This window comes from Chelon labrosus (assembly GCF_963514085.1).
Source record: "Chelon labrosus genome assembly, chromosome: 5".
Classification (NCBI taxonomy): Eukaryota; Metazoa; Chordata; class Actinopteri; order Mugiliformes; family Mugilidae; genus Chelon; species Chelon labrosus.
The window spans coordinates 5934631-5961257 of NC_140341.1; the positions used below are offsets into that span (position 1 = coordinate 5934631).

Below are 26627 nucleotides of genomic sequence, written 5' to 3' on the forward strand. Positions count from 1 at the left end.
GAAACTGAGTAAATTATACTTTGTTCAAAATGTCACAAGGATTGAATCCCAGTGGATTGAATCCCAGAGCATTAATTATAAAGGACATGTACGTTTTTTGATAGCACAGTCTGGTGCTTGAAACCAAGACATTGGCCAAGACATACAGTATGAGATATTAACTAGAATGACAGCTGGGCTAATGATAAAACTACATTCTGATGTAGCTGATGTTTTTAGTGTGTTTGACAAACCTGAGGGACCTAAACAACCCAAATCACAACCCATTTCAACCCTAAACACAATGTGCTTCCTGGTAGGGAATCTAATTTTCCAAAAATTTAAATTATTTGAACAGGTCCATAGTCCATTGAAGTTAATGTCTTCTCAAGCCACCACACCAGATATATATCACATTTTCAGTGCCCTTATCTCTACTTAAAATTACTTTAGAGTGAATATTCCCTACTAAACCTTTGCTTAATATGACATGTCTTCTTCCAAAGTACCAGACTTCAAACAATCAGTTCACCTGTTTCCACTTTCCTCATCAGGCCTTGTCCTTGAATACTCAGACTCAGTTCTTATCAGAATATGAGTCTGGTAACACATGGTGTGTATAGCCCTGATTGGTTTTAGTTAAATGTTTTGATTCCTCAGATTATTCTTCCTTTTTCATTCCATTTCTTCTCAGAGGAACAAGACTCTCCTTCCTCCCGAGTCTGGAGGATCACCATGAGACAAGCTATGGAGGATGGTGAGAAACCAACCCTTCCACTAGAACCTCATACATATATACATCTGACACTGGATGCATCCATTGGTTCTTGTCTTAATTGAGTTCAGGTTTAATCCCAGACTGAGGTCTGAATCCGGACCGGGTGCTTCATTTGAATTTAATCTTATCTAAAACCTAATTCTAATGGTATTAATCTCTCTCTGTCTGCAGGGTTCAGGGTTTCCCTGTATTGTTAATCCTGTCTCGCCCAAACATAGCTGTTTTTGACCTTCTGCTCAGGAGAAACTTCCAGCCTCAAACAGCTGCTACAGCATTACAGTCTCCTGCATGTTGGAGACCTTGGTAGTAGAAGTTATCATAGACAGAGTAATATACATTGATCAGGCATTACATTATGACCACTGACAGTAAGTAACATTGACCATCTTGTGACAATTCAGTGTTCTGCTGGGAAACCTTTGGACCTGCCATTCATGTGGATGTTACTTAGACATGTAGCACCCACCTAGCCCAAACCAGGCACCCCCAACCCACAGCAATGACAGTCCATGATGGTCTGGTGTCAAAACCAAATATTATATTAATACATCCAATAACGGTTGAGGTGTTTGACTCTAATCAAAGTGTAAGAACAGTTGGCAAACTCCTACTGTCCCCTGTAAAACCAAAACGCTACCATGTTTAAAAAGGTCCTTATACTTCCTAATGAGATGCCATCATTTGATTTTGATTTTTAATGTGTGTGTGCAGGCGTCACTGAGGTGCTGTCCAGTGTGGTGGAGGACGTTGATCAAGCCGTCAGCAGAAACATTGGCGGCGCTCAGCTTCTACATGAACTACTGAGCGCACCGTGGCTGCGAGCGCTGCTGAAGGTGTATGATTAGAACCATCCTGCAGTAAAACGGACTCGGGAGCCGTCTTTAAACTGATGTTATCGTTTACATTTTTCCCCTCTCCAGATTTATGAATGCCTGTTGCAGTTCCAGAGGCTGACACCGAGCCCCATTCTGCCTTACGCCACAGGACTTTCACATGAGGTGTGCATCCAGCTGGTTAGAGTAGTCTTTGAGGAGTCATGGAAATAACTAAATAAGAACAAGTGTTTTTAAACTAAGTGGGCTCGGTTTCAAGGAATGGCTTAGACTTTTTTTAAATCAGGTGTGGCGTCTGACCAGTGTCACATTTCAACATGTGATTCTTTATTCCTGTCCGTCTTCTTGCTTCTCCATCAGATCATGACCGTAATACAGAAGTCTCACCGTCCTTCAGCTGAAGCTCGGGAGCTCCACCGCCTCCTCAGCTCACCACACATCCAGGTCTGTGTGAGATTCATTTCAAGCCTCTTGCCTAGTTCACACCTGCTGCTCTGTTAAAACACATGTTAACTGTCCCTGTCTCCGTCAGGCTGTCTTATCATCCCACGACAGCGTAGCACAGTCAGACTACGGTCCTGTCTTACCGCCTCTGCCTGATGAGTTGCCGGAGGATGAGGAGGCCATGAGGATCGTTTGCCTGGTGAAGAACAATCAGCCGCTGGTGAGACAGAGCAAATGCATTTTGTTAGCTCTCAATTTAGTTTGTTACCCTTCAGTTGAATGTAGCCAAGCATCTGTTAACATTCATTAATTCACAGACAGTTCTGCTGGTATAGGTGTGTGTAGAAAATCCTGGAGCATAAAGTCAACCCACCAGTGAACAGTACGCGATGTGTAAACCTATCACTGCCTTTTTAAAATGTTTTTCATCTTTCATTCTCCGAGAGTGGAGAAGGGTGCAGAGGAAGTGTAGAAGGCGGAGTAGGCGTGATCCGCAGCCGCTGGAGCAGCCTTCGCCGCTTCACACTGGAACGCCTCGTCCCTGCGAGGAGGGCGTGGTCAGGGGAGGAGCTCAGGGCGACTGAGAGCGAAGCCAGGCCTCTGCCCCTCCCCAGAGGAGGCCAGGCTCGACCATTTCTGCCCCGCTACGAGTCAACGGGAAATTGCTGTGTATGCCCGCAGACTGCAGAACTCTGGAAGAAAAGGCTCAACCACTCGTCTCCTTCTATCTTTAGTCCTGCCGCCTGCACTGGTAAGAGGAGGAAGAACAGAGGACTCCATGCAATCACCATTTTTTCATTCAGTCATTCTTTTCTCCACAATCAAGTTAATTAGCCGGAAAATGCAAATCCATGCAGTCCATCTCATCTTTAATCCCATCATTGTGGCATTTATTCCTTTCATTGGCTGGTCACTTCATCCATCCAGCACTTTCCTTGGAAGTTGTCAGCCACTTCATCCGTCATATATCTTGGTGACATTCCTCACTGGCCAACAAGTTTGTGGTCCCGCCTTTCATTTCATTTTACCTGCCTTTCTGTGGTACTGATTTTGCCAACTTTCTTTCTTTTCTTCTTTTCCCTCCCAATTGTGTCATCTCACCTTCAGAGAAAGCCAAACCCGATGGGGATGAAGGGGCGTCCAGTGATGACTACGCCTACCCTCCTCCTCCAGTCCCAGCTTACAGTCTCAGCCTTCCTAACTCCCCCCTCTTGTACAAAAAAGTTGCTACAGCTGGACAATCAAGGAACATCCCTACGCCTGGCAGGACGCCTTCTTGTTCCCCCTCTGGTCCTGCAACTCAGCGAGGGGTTAGCACTTTCTCAATCCCTGACAAGCAACATGGCTTACCAACTGGACCTCACAAGATATGCCAAGATGAAAATCGTTTGTTGATGCACCACCGGTCGACGGCTCCTCTTTACAAAGAATGCCACAAGCAGATGCAAAATCAGCAACTACCAAATCATAGTCGACCTCCTCAGCCTTCACTGTTCACCAAGCAGTGCAGCGTGGAAGAGCTGAGGTCCACTGTTCAGACGGTGGCCAGCAGTATTGAGCACAGCGGTCACGACGTACACCACCTCGGCAAGAAGATGGTGGCGGCAACAGAGATGATCACAGATAGCGTGGAGGAAAATGCGCAAGCGCTCAGCCTGCTTGCTGAGGTGGTAGACAAGCTCCAGGGGCTGATTGTGGCCAAAAAACACCTCGAGTCCTCTCCACCTCACAGACCAGCTCAGCACAATCGTCCTCCACCTCCTCCGAGGGTCTCCTCATTGTCTCCAAAAGTGGTCTGTAAGCCTCCCACGCCTTACCCACGTCCCCTCTCACCCTGCACTTTGTCATCTTGTTCTTCCTCCTCCTCTTCGACTACGTCTGCCAGTTCTTATGCAGATGGTTTTGCAATTTCTGGAAGTTCGGAACAACTGAATGGAGGATTCAAAAGGATGGACGGTGGCTTTGGTGGCACCCAGAGAGCAGGTGGTAGTGGCAGTAATGGACGGGTGAGATTCAACAACGGGACAGTTTCTGGAGCTTCTTTGGAGGAGCAAGACTTTAAGAGTACAGGCTGCTTGAAGACAAAGAAGAAGAAAAATAAGTAGCAAAAGTGAAAAAGAAAATGTCTCCTCTGCTGCCTGCTTTGGTGTTCAAAGTGTACTTTGAACTTTTTTCTGTCTGGGAAGATTATGGGAACTCACGAACAGGAAACCATGCAGACAAACAGCTACGCCACAGTTTGGATGAATAGTTTATTAGACTTTCTACATTTCTACATGTGTCAGAAGCAGAATGATCAATTCTGGGACAACAAACACTTCCAAAAGACATTTTTCATTTGGTATGGCAAGTATCGCTCAAAGTGGTTAAAAAAAAGAATAATTTAAAGGTACAGAGAAATTATGGCCATTCATATCATTTCATCAGCGTTCATCTGTGCAGTCTGAACGCACAGTGAACTAATGGATGAGGTCAAGATTAGAGTTCAATAAATATAATCCGTCATTTGAATAGCTTGCGTTATGAAATCAAAAATGTAAGAGAACCAAGATTGAGCCTAGGGGAACGCCACTCAATTCAGTGAAATAAACATAGGACCCAAACGTCTTGCTTGGAAAATTGTCCTATTCTGTTTGTCATCTGGGTCATAAGAGCTCTAAACCAATGTAAACCAATATTATTATATATTCTATAACTAGAAGTTCTTGCAGAATATTTTCCAATAAACCATCATGACACGTTTTAAAGCTCTCCTGAACATCTTCTGAAGCTTCGTAGCTCCTGGTGAGATTTTACCTCTATTGAAGGCCAGTTAGTTGTTGTTGTTTAAAATATCCCCTATGAAATGTAATGCCATGATATTTTCTTTGGGCATTCATGTTCCCTGGAGGATCACATCTACGTATTTCGGTGTTCCTCTGATCTTTTGTCTTTTTAGTGGAATACGTGACTGTTATCTGAACATCTACTTTGAAATGTCAGTCCTTGCAATCCCTTTGAGATTTCATCTACCATCACTGCTTAAGCTGAGCGACGTGGTTTGCGAGTGAAACGTCTCGGCAACTGCTGGAAGCGCTGCGATGAAATTTGGCAGTTTTAACGACCCACAAAGGATGATTTGTAATAACACTGATATCAGGTCAAAATGTTAATCCGTCCAACACTGCTGCTGTGGATATGCCGGGTTTTTTTGTTCAGCTATTGCAGCCATTTCATTTATTGTGGATTTATGTGGTGGATTTATGAAGAGGAAAGAAAGTATTTTATTAATTAATTTTGTTTTTTAGCGTGTGTATGATTGACAGATAGAGAGTGTGTACAGTGGACTGTATTCCACTGGTTGAAATTACATGCAGTGGAAGGGATTTACTTCATCAGTCGTTTTCACCATCCATCCTGACTCAATCTTCATCCATTCACTGTTTATGTCCCCATCTGCCCCCTCTCTTTTCATGCTGAGTTACACTAAAAGCTTGAGGTAAATGCTAAGTGCTTGGTAAATGTGCAGTAACTGTCTGTTTGTCAGGGGGCAACCATAAAGAGAGATGAGGGGACGGGGGAGATCTACATCGCCAGGGTGATTCACGGAGGCCTGGCTGATCGCAGTGGTGAGATAAAACTGTATAACACTACAGACTTGTGTATGTTTGACTCAGCAAAAGAGACAAAATCATTCATACCATTGGTTTCTGTGTGTGTCAGGACTCCTCCATCCTGGTGATCTATTAGTGGAGGTGAATGGTGCCCCAGTGGTGGGTCTGGAGCCAGAACAGGTCATCCAGATACTGGTAAGTCACCTGAGGGTTGGGGAAAAATAAATAAATATCAAGAAATATCAACCAGAAGTTGTAGAGAATGGTGAGATTTCACAATTTTATGAGCTTGATGAAGGAAGAGAGGCAATTTCACAGAGGTTGGCGTCTCCAAATACTGCATTTAAAGTATGCATAAGCTGCTGTCAGCTCTGCAGACATGGTTGTCCGGAAGTTAAGTCTTTCTTAATGCAAGTGTTTCGTAATAATGTGTATAAATCTCTCCTTGTCCTGTTGTTGGCTTTCCAGTTCCTCTTCTTTTTAATTTTTTAAACCTTAGTATTTAAGAGATATGACAAAAAAACACCACTATAAATGAGGCAACTCCCACAGTCTACTGGATGTGATGTGTATTGCAGTACGTCCTGTATAAATTTTTAAATGTATAAAAAAACATAAAGACTCAACATAAAGCAAATAAAAATACAAAAAGTTCCCTTCGTTGTTATTGTCTGGTTCTCGAAGGTGTGCACATCTGATTATGTGTAACAGAATTTATCCAATATTTACTTTTTTGTGTTTATTTTTCTCCCGATCAGACGAATTCCCAGGGCACCATCCTGTTCAAAGTCATTCCGAATCCAGCGCAGCTCAGCAGCAGCCAGAAGCCGGTAAGAAACACCGACCTCATCACCTCACCTTTAAAACGACCTGCAAAAAAATACTCCTTTAATCACATTGAACTAACTGCAAATATAAGAACTCACTGTGACCAGGGTAAGAGTTAAAAAATGCATCTGCTGTGCAAATGCAATGACGTTCAGAATGTTTGTCCAGTGCAAGGCCAGTCCTCTGGGAAGATTGATTGAAGTGATCGAACATGATGATCTCAGATGAATGTCGTCCTCTGCAGAAACAGACATTCTGAAAGAACTACACCCATGTAAAGTAGACTCTAGAGATTGTTATGACAAAAATACAGAAGATCAACTCCATCTGGCACCAACAATTAGATTTTCCTAAATTCTAATGTATGATATGAACTTTAACTGATGTTCCTGATCTGTGTCTGTAGGGTTTTAGTCACTGCATTGATGCCATTATTCTTCTGTATCTGGGTTCTTCAAGATGACGCTTGCTTAAAAGACTTTCCATACATAAATACATAACTCATCTTTGCATAAAGACAGGACACAGGGGGAACCAGTCAGCACAGCTCTGTCTATAAGTAACTTGACTTCTCTCCTTCCCCTCTGTCTCTGTCTCTCAGGTGTACATGAAGGCCATGGTGGACTACTGCCCCCTGCAGGACTCCTCCATCCCATGTCCAAATGCAGGCGTGGCATTCAGCAGAGGGGACCTGCTGCAGGTGGTTGACCAGTCGGATGGACAGTGGTGGCAGGCCAGGAAGCTGCCCTGTGCTGCTTCCTGCGCCGGTCTGATTCCCTCTGCCGGCAGGCTGAAGAGGTGACATTCACATTCACGCACTGAACACCCCAGCAATGATCACAAGCTGCAGCCAGAGGGAGCACTTGGTTCACAAACCTGACATAATCAGCTGAGGGGGAGACGAATGCAAAGATTTAAAGGCTGTATTTAATCCTTTATACTATTTTTATATTATATAAAACAATATTAATGTCAGATATCAGTCACACAAGATATTTAACTGCACTGACAACTACCTTTAATACTGGTGCTTTAACTGCATGGAGCTGGATTAACATGACTTTAATGTACTTGTCATGGAAATACTTCATTGTTCCATCAATAATTTACCTTAAGTAAGGCTTGTGTTATACTTTGAACATTTTTATCTTACATTTATTATCTTTACATGGTTTTTCTCTTTTCAGTAAACAGAGGGAACACTGGTGGTGTCAGCCGTTACAGGTTCATACCTGCATCCAACCCTGTGAGTGCTCATCAGTGCCACCTCTAAATCATTAACGTGCATTCATGTGTTCATCTGGTAGCAGCTGATCAGTCGAATTCGAAATGTTGATAACATTTCTCAGTATTTTCTGAACAGTCTGATTAAGGTGAGCCTTTGTTGTAATTGTATGAGAAAATACAAATAGATTCAGAGTGCTACTTCACTAAAATGAGCAGAAGACAGACCACATACAGTCATAAAATGTCAATAAATAACATAAATACCATAAAAGATATTGTAACATGCATAAAATAATGTAGTAGAATATTAAAATATTTCCCTAGGTCCGCAGAGCAGGTTTTTGATTTGACAGCCTGACGGGCCACGGGTGAAAGAACAGCTTTTAAATCTGTTAGTTCGTGCATTCAGGCTTCTGTATTTTATGCCAGTGGGCAGGAGAGAGAATAGTTTATGTCCTGGAAGGGAGACCATAATGGAGAAAACATCGGCAGATGAAACCATAATAAATTTATTATTAGTTGTAGCCTCTGTTTCTTTAATATAGTTTGAAATTCGCTCCAACAGTTACTTTAAAAGTTCAATGCAAGGCTCCTTCCTCGTCACTTCCTCCTCACCATATCATGTTATGTTATTTTATGTCGGTGTGTGTAAATCTCTGTTTCTTCTCCTTCTGTCGTCGTCAGTGAACATGGCTGATAACGGTGGGTTCACGCTGTATCTGCTGTCTGCTTGTATTCAGTAGTTTAGTAAGTGTTTCTGTGGTGTTGTGGTTAGCATGTGACAGTTTATTCCATCAAAAATATGAACACAAATGAAGCATCTGACAAAGATGACCGCCATACATGAAAGGCACAAACTGGGGCTAAATCAGAGTGTTAAATCATCACATAACTACTGTTCAACAACATGAAATCATGATTATTTTTGTTATATTAACGACTTTGGACTTTTCTGCATAAAAATGACTCAGAACATCAGGGGATTTTCACCTAAGTAGACAAACAAATGGAGGAGATTTAAGACGACTGTCACGCTCCACAGGAGTTGTCCACCAACAAAGCTGCCTCCATAAAGAAAGACCCATAATAGTCTGAGCGGTCACAAAGGAACCCCCTATAGTGTTCCAACTCTAGGGGAATCACACTCCTCAGCCTCCCCTGCAAGGTCTATGCCAGGGTGCTGGAAAAGAGGGTCCGGTCAATGGTTGAACCTCAGATCAAGGAAGAACAATGCGGTTTAAGTCCCGTACGTGGAACCATGGACCAGTTCTTTACCCTCGCTAGGGCCTCTCACTGTAGTTGGTTAGGCACTGTATGTGTTTCTATATATTTTTCGTTTATCTTAAAGTATCCTGGCTGTGAGGAAACAAAGTGTAACTTTTAAAAGTGTTTCATTTGTTGTTTCATGTCTTCCAGAGGACGAACCAGCACATGGTGACGAGAAGTGCATCGCAGTCGGTAAAACATGCACAAAACACTATCAATACACTGTACGGGAGGTGATTGATGAGTTCATGGCCTAAAGTAGACGGAGATGAGTTAAACAGTCGTCTCATCTCCATCTAAGTGGAAATGCAGAAAGTTAGAATCTTTGCGGTAGTCAGCATTCCCTGAGAAAACGGACGACATCAAGCTTCAGCCTCTTCTTACAGCATGGATTTAAATAGAAGTGGTCATCATTTTAGCTTTGCTGCTGTGGGTCACTTTCTGCAGGTCAAAAATGTTGACGTCTGGGTCTCCTAAAATAGTCTCCTCCTACTTTAGGCCACAAACTTATCAAGCATCCCTCAGATGAGAACGTTTTTACAGACTGAAGCTCATCACCGTTGTTTTTTTTGTTTTGTTTTTGTCTTCTCCAGATCTGGAAGAAATAAACTTTGGTAGGTAAGTCTCTGCATACATGTGTAAATGTGCGTTAAAAGCTCAACACTCAATCTGCTGATCAGTTATGAGTCTTTTTATTCAGCAGTGACACAAAACCAAACAGACTGGAAGCAGAAATGTGTTTATCGCAAATTAGCACGGACACAGTGATGGAGGACATCATTGTGTTTGAGCTGGACTAATATCACCGTTACATCCATGTCTGTTGTCTCTCGTCTTTCTTGGTTTTATTGTTTTATTTCTGGTTTAACCCTTTACTTGGATGTTTGATGAAAAGCAGCGTTTTAAGCATCGAATCAGGTGATACTTGATTCCTGAGCAGAGAGTGAAGAGTCTGAATGTTTGTTTCCCTCAGATGAGGCCGACTCTCACGTCACCGACGGCATCTACCTGGGTGAGATGCATTTAATCAACACAGAATTAAACAGATAGTTAATCCACATATGTCATCTGATCACAATTTAAAGCACCATCAAGGCTTCTTGGCTCGTTTATCTATTTTTGATAGTGTCCTAATCTAAAGCATTATTTATAATTTATTTTATTTATAATATTGTATTTGTTTAATGTCTGCTCATTCTTACTTTTCTTTCTGGTCTCTGAGGGCCCTTCTTGAAAACACAATGATTCATTTCAAGGGTTCATTCTCTAACTGAATTTGAAATATTAAAGTATTGCCTTATAATTGCTCTGTGATTATTTTATAAATGCTGCCTTATCAGAAAGAATGAGTCTGCATATTCATTCTCACAAAATGCTGTGGTAAAGATGCAGTTAATGAATTAAAAGATAGCCTTTGTCATTCTTCAGCCAGTTTCCGTCGGAGTTTCCGTCTCTGGAGGAGGACGTCCTACAGGAAGAGGCGTCAGTCCTGCACCTCTTGCTCGCCCAGCAGCAACGCCCTGTACACGCCCTACGAGGAGGTGGCGTTGTACCAGCGCGCGCCGCAGGAGAGCCACCGCCTCATCATCCTCGTTGGTGAGAAAGAGAAAAAAGTCACATCATAATTTTCAACATTTATATTCTCGAAAGCATGAATTTAATCCCCTCGCCTGTTATTTCGTCCCGTGTACAGGTGCTTCAGGAGTTGGAGTTAATGAACTGAGGAAGAGACTCATCAAACTGAACCCTTCGACCTTCCAGGGAGCCGTACCTCGTATGTCTCGTCTGCACATTTAACATAGCACAGACGTTAAAATGCACCGTAGTATCAGTGTCTCAGAACAGAAGGTAAAGAAAAGTGTACTTTTAGTCCGACCCAGTTTTTTTTTTTTAATGGTTTGGCCTGAGATGCTTCTGCTCCAGTGAAGGAAATCTTGATGCTACAACATTCAGTGAGGTTATAGACACAGATGGAGGAACACCTTGTACTGTTTCAGTGCACCAAGACACACATTCTAGCCTCCATAGAGGTTCAGCCTTAATAACATCCAACATGGGAACTGGACTAAGAAAGGGTCCCACAGTGTTGGGCACAGCAAATGGCTGAATGGGAGCAAATCCCTGCAACTGTGCATGTTCTTACATTTCATGGAAAGATTATTGCCAGATTATTGGTAATTTAGGTTGCCCATACCATTCTCCTGAATGAGGGACAACCTTCTTCAAATTTGACTCAAACGTTTACCTGGACCCATGAAATGATTATTATAACCTTTATTTAACCAGATAAAAAACCCATTGAGATCAAGACCTCTTTCACAAGGGTGACCTGGCCAAGAAAGGCAGCAGCACACGTCATGGTAATCAGGACAGACAAACAACAATAACAAACAACCAGTAAAAGATGAAACATGATAAGAGTTTGATGTTAGAAGCTCAAAGGTCTCTCTTACCTCATGAAACATGTTTTCACAGGGCTAACACAGAGAGACAGACAACCATTCTGTACACATGCAATGAGATTGTTCTTTTCACTTTATATGATGATAACAGAAGAGATCTATAAAGACAGAAAAGATGAGTGCGGTAAGGTGCGACGTCACCATCTAACTTTAAAATCAGAAGATCGGTATATTCTCCAGAGACACAAACAAGGTGTCCAAACATGGGCTAACGTTAGCCACATTAAGCTAACAGGACAGGTGTCATAATCAAGGAAGTTTGTCTGTACTTTTATAAAAAAAACGATCGTCGGTTGAATCCTGAGAGGGTTTGTTTTGGTCATTGTTCGGATTTCCAGAAAGAACAGCTGGTCAGTAGGATGACTGCAGCTATTTCTGTGTGTCTGTGTCTAAACTGATCTGGTTTCAGTTTATAATCTTGAACCATCCTCATGAAACACTGACACTCCTGTTGTGATTGTCTCAAACCTCCAGACACCACTCGTCCAATCAGAGAAGGGGAGCAGAGGGGTAGAGAGTACCACTTTGTCACCAAAGAGCTGTTTGAGTACATGGTCTGTAACCACAAGTAGGTTCTATTTATGTTATCTTTGTTTGTGTTTACCGTGTTGGATTTAATTATATTTGCTTATTAATCAAACATAATTGACTGTCACTGTCATTCTCAATGTTTTTGTGTTCAGGTTTGTGGAGTATGGTGAGGTTAGGGGCCACCTCTACGGCACCAGCGTTGATGCCATCGAAGAGGTGCTGAAACGAGGGCGGATGTGCATCATTGATGTTGAACCACGGGTGAGTTTCATTGAGAAGACTGCAGTTACATAAACTAGTATTCCACTAATAATCAGAATAGAAAATCCCTGATGTAGCAAACTTAATCAGAACAGACTTGTCCGATCTGAAGGTATTTTAGCTCCTGATAACCATGTAAACGCTTGATCTGCTGGTTTCTCTCTGGTTGGAATAAATTCATTCTTTCTGAGCATGTTTGCCCCATGTGGGGTAAACATCAGGTGACGGGTTTCCAGAGGGGGGACAGAAACATGGAGGTAGAAAAACAAGCAGATGGACGAAGCTGGAATCAATGTGGACAGCAACAATGAAAGCATGGCTCCATCTTGGTCATTGTCTTCTTCTATCTGATCTAATCTAAATCTGCCAAAAACAGAAAAAAACACTGTCAAAATAGTTTTATGCAGATCCTGGGCTTGTAAACACAGGTATTATGACCACCTTCCTAATATTGTGTAGGTCTCTCTTGTGGCGACCCATCAGAGAATGGACATGGGCCATCTGAGGGTGTCCTGTGGTGTCTGGCAACATCCCACAGATACTTGAACCGTTATGGGACTAGTGAATTTGGAGGCCAGGTCAACACCTTGTGCTGTTCTTCATGTTTTGTTTTTTTTTAGCTGTTCCTAAAGCGTTTTTGTGGCTGCATCCTGGCTGCTGCCATCAAGGAGTGTCATTGCTATGGGGTGGGGGTGTCTGGTCTGGTCTAGGTGGGTGCTACATGTCTAAGTAGCATCCACATGAATGAATGTCAGGTCCAAAAGTTTCACGGCAGAACACTGAATTGTCACAAGATGATTAATGTTATTTACTTCTCCTATCAGTGGTCATAATATTGTGGCTGGTTATTTGGCAAGTTGAAGAAATGTTGTCCATGCCGGTATTAACTCTTATTTATTCCCTTCTGAAGTCTCTGCCTTTATCCTGTTAGTTTTCCATTTTATGAATGTCTTAAATGACAAATGAATAAAAAAAAAAATGGTCGTTTTATTTTCAGAGCATCCAGTCGTTGAGGACGAGGAAGCTGAAACCCTACGTGATCTACATCAAACCCCCCAGCCCAGAAAGACTGAGACAAACTCGAAGAGATGCCCAAATCATCAGCAGCTACACAACCAACAGAGCCTTCAAAGTAAGAGCTCTTTACCTCATTTCTGTTTCTGCCTTTAATTTTCAAAAACAGAAATATAACATGACATCTGAACTGCTTCAGAGACGATTAAAGTGAATTTTACAGGCACAGAAATTCATAAAGAGAAGTGAAAGGAGGATTTTTGATGTGTTAAACAGACCGTGAGCATGACCTTAGTACCTTTGCTTCCCTGCAGGAGGAGGACTTTGTGGAGATGGAGGAGGTGTCCCGGCTGATTGAGCTGAAGTACAAGCAGTTTTTCGACAGCGTTGTGGTCAACGACGACTTGCAGGACGCCTGCATGCAGCTCTGCTCCACCATCCAGCTGGCACAGGAGGAACCCCAGTGGATACCCGTCAGCTGGGGCCGACCCGAGGAGTAAAGCTGGAGAAGAGGGAAAGAGGGGGGAAAAGTATAGAAGTGGAAGAGGAGGAGCGATGACAAAAAAAATAAGAGGAGAGACGATGGGAAATGGAAAACGTGTTGGGTATGAGGATGATGAACAGAGGGAAAAGGGGAAGATCCAGTAGACAGAGATAGTAGTAGGAAGGAAACCTTTAAAAAAAAAGAAAGTGGAAGAGAACAAACTGTGTTTTCCTGCAACAAAAACTTATAAATGGTAGGTAGATTTAGTTCCAATCTCATTTAAACTCACTGTAGAATGGCAGAGAAGAAAGGAAGCGTAATTAGCTGCTAATTAGCTGAAGGAAAGCTAACACTGATAAAGGCCTAGTCGTGAAACATTAACCTCATGGCATCTGTTGTTAAAAGCTGCACTTTAAATGAATCAGTCTTTAGCTTTTCATGGAATAAATCACATCTTTTGATACTTTTTATGTTCCGCGTCCCCCCCCCCCCCCCAGAAAGTGGTGTTAACTCTGCGTCTATGTTCTCAGCTGACCTCCAGGTGATCCTCTGTCAGCTCAGGGTACATGACTACTGCTTTTAATGATGTGGATTGTAATTGAACAGTGGGAATGAGACAGCAAGGCCCTTGGACAAGATGGGAACAAGCTGTGCTAATTTAACTTCCCATGTTAAATGAGCTTAATAAATAAATGTTTCTTAGTGGGAAAAATCTGGGCATTGCTGTTTTTTCATGTTTTAACTGCAATTATAATTTCAACCTCTGCTTATTTTATGGCCTCTCCTATTTGCACGATATCAGGACTTGTACAAGATAAGATTGGGCATTAAGATCAACAGACTACATGGTTAATTATCTGTGCCGATGCACTAGCTCCCATTGCAGGCAATGGGAGCTAGCCTGTGCATGGCACATATATTGTTATTGCTTTGCGTTTATTATCTGTGCCGATGCACTAGCTCCCATTGCAGGCAATGGGAGCTAGTGCACATATATTACTATTGCTCGCGTTTAATATTCTTATAGCTTCTTCCGGCCTTTTTTTCGCCGGATAACTCGTCCCAGAGTTTTGAAGAAAAATAGACAAATTGTATATCCAGACGTGCGCCTTGATCGGGAATCGTGTGCTATGACTTTTCTAAGCGATTCCTCCAACGGGGCGAGAATAATCGGGCAAAAAGCGGGCGTTTTTTCCCATTGAAATGAATGGAGAAGCCCGAAAAAATCGCCAACATTCCAAAATCTCCTCCTTCGCTTTGTCGAGCGATTACTCGGCCGTGCTTCGGAGTAGAAAATTGCTTGAAAGTTTGTACGAGGCACGGGAAGTGTAGCTTTTTAGTCCTAAAAACGGCGTTTCGATACCTTTTACGGTTTGGTCAGGGTCGCAGTTTACGTTTTGGGAAAATTTTGGAAAAAAATTAAAAAATCATCGTTTATAATGGATCTCTATGGACGCACTCTGGCGCTCACTCTAACTTCAGAGTTTCGTCGAAATTCTGAAAAAAAAAAGGTTCAATCTTACGGGGTGGCCACAGTTTTTGAGGTAGAGAGATGAAAAATACATAAAAACGTAGGGATTTTTGTTGGCTTTCACATGGTGTGGCTTTTATTTGTGTGGGACGTACGGTTTGGGCTGCAGGCTCCTCCGAGCGAGGAGTGCGCCGATCAGTTTTCGAATTTTTCTCCATGTGTGTGTATGTGGAAATCGAGAGCGATTTTTCAACGATTTTTCTCGTCGCATGCTTTTTTTCTAAAACGACTACAGCCACAATTTTCGCAGTACGCGCGTGGGAACAACACTAAATTGTAGAAAACCCTCGGCTGACGCTCACAATGTGTTCGTTTTCTCGATAGGACTTGTAGTTTTTGATTTATGAGCATTTGTTCGGAGGGCAAATCCTAGGGTGCAGGAGAGAAGGGAGTATAACATATAGAATATCATGTGCGGCGTGTAGTCGTGGCAACGGCCCCTGACGAGCAGACTCAGCACAGGTGCACACAGAAAGTGGAGGGAAAAGGGTTCTCAGTGGATAACAGTATCTGCCAATACATTAAAACCACCCCTTCCACTACTGTAGGGGCCAGAACTTGACACTATGACCCCCCCACTCCAACCCCCCCACCTCCCCTCCCACTATAGCATTATAGACACAGACTGACAAAACATTAGGGACTCTCAGACTGTTACAATGGGGAGGCAGAACACTCCATGCCCCCCCCCCCCCCCCCTCCTTCCCTCTCTCTCTCCCTCTCTCTCTCCTTCCCTCTCTCTCTCCCTCTCTCCCTCCCCCCCCCACTCCTCTCCCTCCTTCCCTCTCTCTCTCCCTCCTTCCCTCTCTCTCTCCCTCCCTCCTCTGTTGGTGCTATCACTTTATTAGGTAAGTGAATTTCTAGAATTATTTATATGTTAAGTGTTTGTGCCCAACATAGCTGAACTGTTAATAGAAGTTAACTACTAGCCGCCCAATGTTTTAGCCTTAGGCTAGCCTTCCAGCATAGCTCATGTATATTAGCGAGCTAGCGGAGCTAGCCGCTAGCTAACCGCGGCGGACTCAACCGCGGAGTTAGCCTCGACTTAACCGCGAGCTAACCGGGATTTAACCGCGAGCTAACCGGGATTTAACCGCGGACCCGCGGGACTTAACCGTGAGTTAGCCGTTGGAGTTAGCCGCGAGCTAACGCGGAGGCTAGTGGGGCTAGCCGCCGGCTAATTCGCCGCCTTGCTAGCGGGAGCTTATCACAGTCATCAAACCGGCACTGAAGTTAAAATATAATGTTGAAGTTTTACAATTTAAAGAGAAGATATTTTTAAATAAAACTGTGTCAAACTGAAAAATATATTATTCCACCACATAAAGTAGGAAACATTTATGGCTTGTAACGACATTAATGACAGTTTATATATAATTGGAGTAATTTAATATAATATGATGTTTTTAATTAAATAAATAATGAGCTGTTGAACACTCATAAGAGTTATATTAATTATGTTACCTAACATTTTGTGGGTATTGTGAAGCTATCAAGTAGCTGTACTGTGTTGTTTGAAGTCTGGGGATCCTAGTGAGGACACCCCTCTTAAAGGTGGGGGTCTGACGATCCCTCCCACTCTCTTCCTTATTTGATGCTGGCTTTCAGGTGGAGCTGGGAGGGGTCTGCTGCCTGTACCTGCCCTTGTGGACTCGGTTTGTAGAAGGGCATAAAGGACGACCCTTCTCAGTGTCTCTCTCTCTCAGCCAGGCCTACTGCATCCTCCTCATCCTGTTTGGTTTGTTGTACCCTGCATGACATGAAACTCACACCCATCCAGTCACTTTGAGCCTAGCAGCCAGGCCTTTAGGCCACGCACACTTTTCAACCGGACGTCAGCATCATCGGCACAGTCAAAATTTCCGCAGGAATTTTCTAGTTATCTGTGCCGATGCACTAGCTCCCATTGCAGGCAATGGGAGCTAGTGCATGCACAGGCAGGCTGCGCCTGCCTGTGCATGGCACATATATTACTATTGCTCGAGCTTAATTTTCTTCCGCCTTCTTCCGTAGTTTTTCGGTTCGCTTCTCCTCCCAGAGTTCTTAAAAAAAATAAACAAATTGTATATCCAGACGTGCGCCTTAATCGGGACAAGTGTGCTATGACTTTTTTAAGCGATCCTTCCAACGGGGCGAGAATAATCGGGCCAAAAGCGGGCGTTTCGGCCCATTGACATGAATGGAAAAGCCCGAAAAAATCGCCAACATTCCAAAATGTCCTGCTTCCCTTTGTCCAGCGATTACTCGGCCGTGCTTTGGAGTAGAAAAATGCTTGGAAGTTTGTACGAGGCACGGGAAGTGTAGCTTTTTAGTCCTGAAAACGGCGTTTCGATACCTTTTACGGTTTGGTCAGGGTCGCAGTTTACGTTTTGGGGAAATTTTGGAAAAAAATTAAAAAATCATCGTTTATAATGGGGCTCTATGGACGCACTCTGGCGCTCACTCTAACTTCAGAGTTTTGTCGAAATTCTGAAAATAAAAAGGTTCAATCTTACGGGGTGGCCACAGTTTTTGAGGTCCAGAGATAAAAAGTACATAAAAACGTAGGGATTTTTGTTGGCTTTCAGATGGTGTGGGTTTTATTTGTGTGGGACGTACGGTTTGGGCAGGAGGTCCCTCCAAGCGAGGAGTGCGCCGATCAGTTTTCGAATTTTTCCCCATGTGTGTGTATGTGGAAAGCGAGAGCGATTTTTCGACGATTTTTCGAGTCGCACATTTTTTTTCTAAAACGACTACGGCCACAATTTTCGCAGTACGCGCGTGGGAACAACACTAAATTGTAGAAAACCCTCGGCTGACGCTCACAATGTGTTCGTTTTCCCGATAGGACTTGTAGTTTTCGATTTATGAGCATTTGTTCGGAGGGCAAATCCTAGGGTCCAGTTTTTTTTGGGACCTCCTTCTCACTCAGTCAGAGGTGAGAGGCAGAAGGAGACTTCAGCAGCAGGTGGCCCTGGTAGCCATGACAACCAGACCCTAACGAGCTTACACACGCTCACACACGCAGCAGAAGAGGAGCACATTCACACAGACACAGAGTGCCAAAACATTATGACCAATCCTGACGAGCAGACTCAGCACAGGTGCATACAGAAAGTGGAGGGAAAAGGGTTCTGAGTGGATAACAGGTTCTGCCACAACATTAAAACCCCTCAAACCATTACTGCAGTACTGTAGGGAGCCAGAACCTGACACTATGACCCCCCCACTCCAACCCCCCACCTCCCCTCCCACTATAGCATTACAGACACAGACTGCCAAAACATTATGACCCCTCAACCCATTACAGGACTATAGTTGGGCTGCAGAATCTGACACTATGACCCCCCCGACCCCCCCCCCCCCCCCACTCCATTTAAGCATTACAGTAATAGACTGCCAAAACATTATGACCACTTAACCCATTACAGGACTATAGTAGGGAGCCAGAACCTGACAATATGACCCCCCCCACTCTAACCCCCCCACCTCCCCTCCCACCATAGCATTACAGACACAGACTGACAAAACATTATGACCCCCTCAACCCATTACAGGACTATAGTAGGGTGGCAGAATCTGACACTATGACCCCCCCGACCCCCCCCCCCCCCCCCCCCCCCCCCACTCCATTTAAGCATTACAGTAATAGACTGCCAAAACATTATGACCACTTAACCCATTACAGGACTATAGTTGGGCTGCAGAATCTGACACTATGACACCCCCCCCCCCCCCCCCCCCCCCATTTTAGCATTACAGTAAGAGACTGCCAAAACATAATGACCACTTAACCCATTACAGGACTATAGTAGGATGGCAGAACACGACTCCATGACCCCCTCCCCCCTCTTTCCCCCCCTCAGTTGGGATTTCTAGAATTATCTATGTGTTAAGTGTTTGTGCCCAACATAGCTGCACTGATAATATATGTTAACTATTAGCCGACCAATGACATAGCCGGCGGCTAGCCTTCCAGCATAGCTCATGTATGTTAGCAAGCTAGCAGACTAGCCACGAGCTAACCCTCGTTGCAGGCTAAACCGCCGAGCTAGCCGCAAACTAACGGACTGCACCGCAGAGCTAGCTGTGAGCTAACGGTCTAATCCACAGGAGTCGCTGTGAGTTAACAGAAAACTCACACCCATCCACTGATTTTGAGCCTAGCAGCCAGGCCTTTACACCACGCACACTTGAAACTGGACGTCAGCATCATCGGCACAGTCAAAATTTCCGCAGGAATTTTCTAGTTAGATTTTATTTTTTGTTCAAATTTCTTAATATTGTTTGTCTGGTTTCAGAACTGGACATAGCGCAATTTCTTCTCCCACTTTATTTATCCTCCTCTTACACAGTATTTCAGTCTCCTTTACACAGTAAAAATATTTTAAAGGAAGTGCAACAGAAGAGCACCAGAATAGTCTAGTATCATGGATGCTGAGTTAAATAAGTTGTGTAAACTGCAGTAACAGCAGTCTGAACCTTTTCCTAGAACATACACCACACCTATAATGTTTCTGGTTGGAGCATATTATCTTTAACATGTGACATTCTGGAAATCAAACCAACAAGAACTTCCTCATTTCATAGAGGAACTCATGCTGCATTTAGCAGAAATGGATGAAATCTATCTAAATGAATATCACAAACCTGCAACATCTCAGACAGGTGAGAACGGCAGAGTGGTCTCTGCATATACTATACATACATTGTCTGACTTTCTTTATGGTGTAGTTTACCATATTTTACAAATCTACATCAGGTCAGAGGAGCTCAAGGAGGAGATTTCCTAAAGCTGTTATCTGTCAGGGCTGTTGAGAGTTTTCCTACTGGCTAGACTTTTCTCCATAAATCTGTAAATGTCCTTTAGTTCAAGACAATTGTTTGTAGCAGAAACTGTAGAAAATGTCCACTGTTAGTTGTTAAAGTCAATGAAGCTTAAAGGCTGTTAGCACACAGTAATGTTGAACCGCACATTTAAAACCTGAACACTTCTGATTGAATTATTCATGATTTAATCTACATTCTTTATTCTTTATTCAGACTGAGGTGCTGCCTTTTGTCAGAGATCAGGTGTGATTCTCTGGTCTCATGTTAGGAGTCCAGACAATAAACTGGGGACTCTAGAGTGAGTAGATGGTTCCAGTCAGTCCATGCTGCTTTCATGAGTATTGTCCTAAACACAGTTAGTAACAAAGATCCAGTGTTTCCTGTAAACCTGCAGCTTCTCAGTAAAGCTGTGAGAGGGGAATGGAGACAGGCTTCAGGATTGGACAGAAAGACAGAGAGAGACAACAGTCAGCCAATGAGTTGAGCCAGAAGCTTGTTGTGATCATGTGTTTGACAAGATGTGAAGGTGACTGTTGTTGTTGTTGTGTTGATATGTCCAGGAAATAAAGCTGTATTCCAGCTGACAGCCTTCCAAGATGTATGTATATGCGTCTGTGGTGGAGCATATCATCAGTCATTAACATGTGACTTCCTGGAAATCAAACCAACAAGAACTTCCTCATTTCACTGAGGAACTCGTGCTGCATTTTGCAGAAATGGATGAAACCTATCTAGAAGTTGACTATCACAAACCTGTAACATCTCAGACAGGTGAGAACGACAGAGTGGTCTCTGCATAGACTACACATACGTTGTCTAAGTTTCTTTATGGTGTAATTTACCGTATTTTACAAATCTACTTCAGGTCTGAGGTTAGTGTAGCATTGTCCTGGACAGAAAGAGCAGTGGCAGCTCTAAAGACAGCTGTGAATGCTTCACTGGTTTAATGGAAAAGGGACAATAGAAGGTGGTACTGTAAATAACTATAACATAACATAACATAACATAAATAATTATGAGATCCATTATGAGATGGATAAGTGGGACCAACATTATTTACGTGATACAGTTCTCTGAAACAAGCACGAGCCTCTAGAATCTTTGTTGCTCTGCCTTGCTCCTTTAAAACATCAGAGGTGATGAAGCGTCTTCGAGACTCCAGGTTCAGCAAATTAGTTACCCCAGCTTTATTTGGCTTTTTGGACTTGTACATTTCTTGGAGGGTCTTGTAGTGTCTTGCTTGGATTTTCTGACGTCAACTGAACAAGCTGAAGACATTGCAAGGACATTATGGTGGAAAGGGGACATGAGATTTCCAAACTAACAACTTGTCAGTATAATGAAACTGAGTAAGTGGTATTAATTAATTAATGTTTATGTTACTTCATATAAAAGCGAAACATTGGACAACAGAGTACAGACACTTTTGGACAGACAATGAAACATTCCAAAGCTGCTGAATTCTGAATGTCCAGAATATGTCATGTGAATGAACTCAGCCGAAATTCTGTTTAATACAATACATACATTCTTCATCACTGCTGTCCCGGTTCTGCACTGCGGTGCTAGCTCTAGGTGAGAGATCTACTGGGATGCCCATGGGACTAACAGGTGAATAATGGTGGATGCACTGGAATCTTCATAGTCAGTAGTTGAAACGTCTGAACTGACTTCTTGTCGTGGTTTCTTGGAAGGAGGAACTTTGGCCTTCCTTAGACTTCTGACATTTGAGAATATCTTCATGAGCTTTTTGGCAACATGCTCCTGTAATGAACACATAGTAAACGTTAAAAAAATGACAAGAGACTCAAGCTTTCTTATACTGTAATTATATCTCAGCAATGTCTAGCTCCATTTGAACTTTCTGTCATGATTTAGCACTGTATGAATAGAAATTATCTAAATCTCAGTATTAACATCATACCATCAAAAAGCAAAAGTGACAGTCACTGTTTGATGACCTGTCTTTTATCATTGGACAATACTCCACCAAACGCTTTGCCATGGCATTCACCTCATGTTTGGTAGGGTATCTGGAGACCTCTGTGGCTCTTGCGATTGAGATCATATTAGTCATAGTATTTCTTATGAGTCTGCAGAAGAGCTCGTTGGATAAGGTCACATTGTGCTTAGTCCCCAGTCGTTTCTGCTCAAAGTAGGGGTGCCGCACCTGTTCAAGCTCACTGTCTGTGAAAACTATGTATTCTGGGTTGGACATAGTCACAAATTTATAAGTACTGGCCTTCTCTTTTGAAAGGGCACTGCCTCCAGTGGGGGATGACTGCTGAATTTCAGGAGCAATATCCACCTAAAACACATTTACGCAAACATTTATTGAGTGAAAAAAAAAAAACATATAAAGAGGTCATTAATGTCATCTCGGGAAAGCGAGGGGAATAAGTCTTCTCCAATATTAGCAGCTGTAATATAGAAATGTTAAAGTCAGGGCTAAGAAACAGAGGTTATGGTTGAATTCCTTCAGATTTTAACATAGCAGGCGAGGATATTTTGCCAACACCACTTGTACAATAAGCATTATTTGGACATTTTACTCTTCTACTTCAAGAGCATTCAGGTGTTGCTGTATTTTCTGAATTTTCAGTCTTTAATATTAAGAAATGGCCCCAAAGCGTAATACGACAGAATTATGGTACGTACCTTTATCACGTGATGTATCACCAGGTCATCTTCGGTTCAGAGGCAAAAGCACGGCCGCTAGCTAATGCAGGCTAAAATTCTTGAACTCATAAAAATTGCTAAAATGTTGTTTGCTCCTGTCATTGGTCTACAGACAATTAGCAGTTTGAAGAGACTAACTGGACAGCATTTAAAACAAATGAAAAGTCTTTTCCCTGATAACAACATTACCTCAAAACAGCAATATTTGATTCATTCTCCATCGCAGATAAAACTCCTGGGACCATGAGATTTGAATCCAAACATTGTTTTTTCACCGTGGGCCTCAAAACTAAATTTTCGAAACATTTGCAAGTCTTTGATAAGGCATAATCAAATGCATGAATATTGTCAAAATGTAAGTCATTCTGAACACCCAATTTTTTTAACGAGTGTGCATTGGGATCAACTTCAGAAATACGCAAGTATGTAATATTTGAAGGAAAAAACGAGGGCTTTCCTTGGAAAGGATGACATAAACAATGCAGTGTCTTTTAAATGGATTAATCTAAATGGTGATTGCATTCGCTAATACACAGGATTAGATGTCACTATCCCTTGTGCCAAGATCCCAGGCAAAACACACTTAGAGGCCCTGTCCAACTGAGAAACCCTAACAAATCTACAGTCAATTTTTCGTTTTTGCCACAAATCCACGGCGGCCCACCTCTAGCTGCCGCACATGGGCCCTCCAGCCATTCTGCTCTGCATCTGCTGCTATCTCTGCATATTTAGCTCTCTTGCGCTCGTTAGCCTCCTCAACTCTGTCTTCCCGTGGCACAGTGAGTTCTATGAAATAGATTACCTTCTCTGGCTCAGACCACAACAGCAGATCTGGCCATAGTCGGGTGCTAGCTATCTCGTTGGAATAACTAGCTGCTCATTTAAGTCAGCACTCATCTCCCAGGCTCCTCCTACTCTTAGCTGTCCCGTGTTATGCCTGATGCTTGCTAGTCTAGCCTTTTCTCCCTCCCGTACAAACTTGATGTGTCTATTCTCTGCTTTTAGCCTTTTTTCCTCAATTGCAGCCGCTAAAGATTTCAGTACCTGGTTGTGATGCCAGGTGTATCATCCTTGGGAAAGACTAACCCTACGACCTGTCAAAATATGGCGTATACATACACAAGTGCACAGTGGGAAGGCAGCATCCTCACCTACCCACTGATTTAGGTTATGGAAGTTGGCAGCACATCATAAGTAGCCCCTTAGTGCATCTAATTGCTTCCTCTTGTTTCTGTACCTCTCCCACTACCATCTTTCTCCTTTCTACTACTGATGCTTTGCTCCACAGAGGTTTCCCTGTGCACAGTCCTAGGCCTCCATGCCATTGCTGTGCATGGCCTATGATATCCCTGTGCCTAAGGGCTGCCTGTGCTTGCTGTACTGCCTCTTTTGGGTTTCAATTCCTCCCTGTTTTAACTGTGGGCTCTGCACTCCTAACCACTGGACCCTTCAACTGAGTGAGAGTCATTTCCAGTCTAACCTTAGCACACTTAAACTCCTCTGTTAGGCTGGTAACTGGGAGCTCCAATATGCCTTTCCCATACAAGGCGGTGCCGCTTAAGCAGCGTGGGACACCGAGCCATTTTCTGATAGATGAATTAATCATCCTTTCTAACTTTCCTACCTTTGAAAGAGGAACCTCATACACTGTCAGCGGCCACAGCCTGTGCCACGCATGATAAATATATACGGGAGAAGACATAAGTTCTAACTGCTGTTAATTCCAGTCATTTACCTTGGACTTGTGAGCAATATCTATGTAATTAACTCATTATTATATTGTACTGTTTGCTGCAATAGAAATTACATGGCATATACAATAGAGATTGTGAACATGGCATGTGACATATGTCCCTACAAAATATTATCTAGGAGATGTGCTAGTGTTACACAGAGCTTCATCTAATAGACTGTAAAAGGTGCACTGTTAAATGTGTTTGCCTCTCATAGAACAACTGTGCTTCTTGACTATTTTTTGTTTTTGTTGTTTCATGATTCTTTCTTCTTTCAATGTATCAAAATAACTTTAAGCTGATTGATAAAACAGCAGATCAACAAAACACATAGATATTTTTGTCTCACCTAGACGATGATACCATTTACAAATAGGACTGTGTTGCTCTGACCAAACTTGTCTTATGCCATCTTCAGATATCTTTTAAACTCAGGGCAGCTATGATCTTGATTGTCTGTGAAGAAGCGCTTTCTTAAGGACACTTAGCAGCAGATACAGCTTTGTAGCTTTGTATATATACTTGAATATCTATCTTCTATCTCTATCTAACTTTGAATCATCTCCAGACCTTTAACCTGCTCAATAGATGAAACAATGAAGGAATAGCTCATATCTGTCCAGTGACCCTTAGTCTCTTGAAAAAGATGGAGCTACGTGTTAAAGAGCTCTGGTTCCTTCACCTTTCCTCCAGTTTGGAGGTGAGAACCCTCAGATTACATCTGAGACATATATGGACAAGGACAAGGTTTGTGACATTTAGTTCACATGTTCAGCAGCAAGGCGCCAGGGGTGAGATGCTGAAGGCTGTGGACCGGGTTGACCGGCCTCTTCAATGTCACATGGAGGTTGTAGAACAGTGGACGAGCTCTTTACTCTAGTTGCTTAGGAGACCATGGAGGGTTGACAGTCCAGTCAATGTGTGTGTGGTGGACGTGGAGAAGGTTTATGACTGTGTTCCCTGGAGAACGTTTTCGGGGGGTACTGGGGCTGGGCTACCTGCTCCCACTGACTGCTGCTTGGTACTGGATATGAGATCTATGATGGTCATCAGTGGATTTAAGGATGGTGAGTGAACTGTGGTCAGGGTGATCAGAAATGAGAAACAGGGTTTCTGATCACCCTGTTCACGGAAATTAAAACACAATGCATGACTTCCAGTAAACACATTGGGAGGAACAATGGAAGTGAAAGTTTGTTCAGTCAGTTTGTTAAGACTGCATTTTGAGTCACAGAGTAGAAGGAGGAAAACTGAAGGTAGAAGGGAGGTGAGTGTTGATATTCTTCTTCTTCTTCTTCTTCAGTTTGATTCAACCATTGACACAAATTGTGATTAAACAGTTGTAGTTCTGCTGATTTTATTAAACTGTGTAGTTTGTGCTTCACTCCCTGTTCTCAGAGTTCACAGTATTCTAAGATAAACAAGTATTTATTTTAACTTGACAGAGAGATCTTTAATAAAAACTACAGATCTGTTTCGACCTCACTCTGACCGTCACTACGGTCTAAAAAGGAATGATCACCTTCGTTCTGCCTATCACCGAGACCATATGTCAAAATAGTCATGTCCATGACCTCCGGAAGCGGAACGGCTTGTGCTATAAATAGCAGAGAATGCTTCCGGTTCAGCCTCTTTTCCCTTCTCGCCTCAGAGACCTGTTGGTAAGAGCCGGCTCAAGGTAAGAGCTTGTTGATTCGATCCACTTAACGTAATTCGTTACCTGCGTGGTACGGGTGCATGTTTGCCCCCGAGGATTGGAGTGGATAGCGTGTGTCATAAGCTAAGCTAACTTTTGTTTGCAGCTTAGGTTTATTCTTGTTACATTTGCGCTAGATCCAAATTGTTTTGTGATTGATTATACAGTGCCTTTACGGCTGTTCGCAGCCGTGGGCTTCGTGCGAGCCCACTAGGTGCGTTCGCGCGCTGGTGTGGGCCGCCGTGCTGTCTTCTGTGTGTTACTGTTGCAGCCGAAGTTTTTTTCGTAAGTCTGCCGGCTATCTTTTGTGTTTACTGCATTGTGCAGCCGGAAATTTTGTTTGCCTGTCAGTCTGTTACTGCAGGCCATTTAGCGCTGGTGGTGTAGTGGTTAGGATTCGGCACTCTCACCGCCGCAGCCCGGGTTCGATTCCCGGTCGGGAATTACTTTCTAAAAAAAAAAAAAAATTATTATTTCCG

The 26627-nt window shown here is 43.0% G+C and overlaps 1 protein-coding gene across 1 annotated transcript; it reads left to right on the plus strand.

Annotated features, from left to right (window-relative positions):
* Positions 1–714: 714 nt before the first annotated feature.
* LOC311488772 (MAGUK p55 subfamily member 4-like) lies at positions 715–14975 on the plus strand (the record flags this gene model as incomplete). Its single annotated transcript, XM_084545623.1, has 17 exons — positions 715–736; positions 1469–1590; positions 1678–1755; positions 1951–2034; positions 2123–2254; positions 5561–5642; positions 5737–5822; positions 6386–6457; positions 7057–7253; positions 7643–7701; positions 9927–9960; positions 10360–10544; positions 10642–10722; positions 11885–11978; positions 12094–12202; positions 13200–13334; positions 13531–14975. The coding sequence occupies 17 exons, from the start codon at positions 715–717 to the stop codon at positions 13714–13716; spliced, it is 1758 nt and encodes a 585-aa protein (XP_084401749.1). The 3' UTR covers positions 13717–14975.
* Between the last annotated feature and the right edge of the window lie 11652 nt (positions 14976–26627).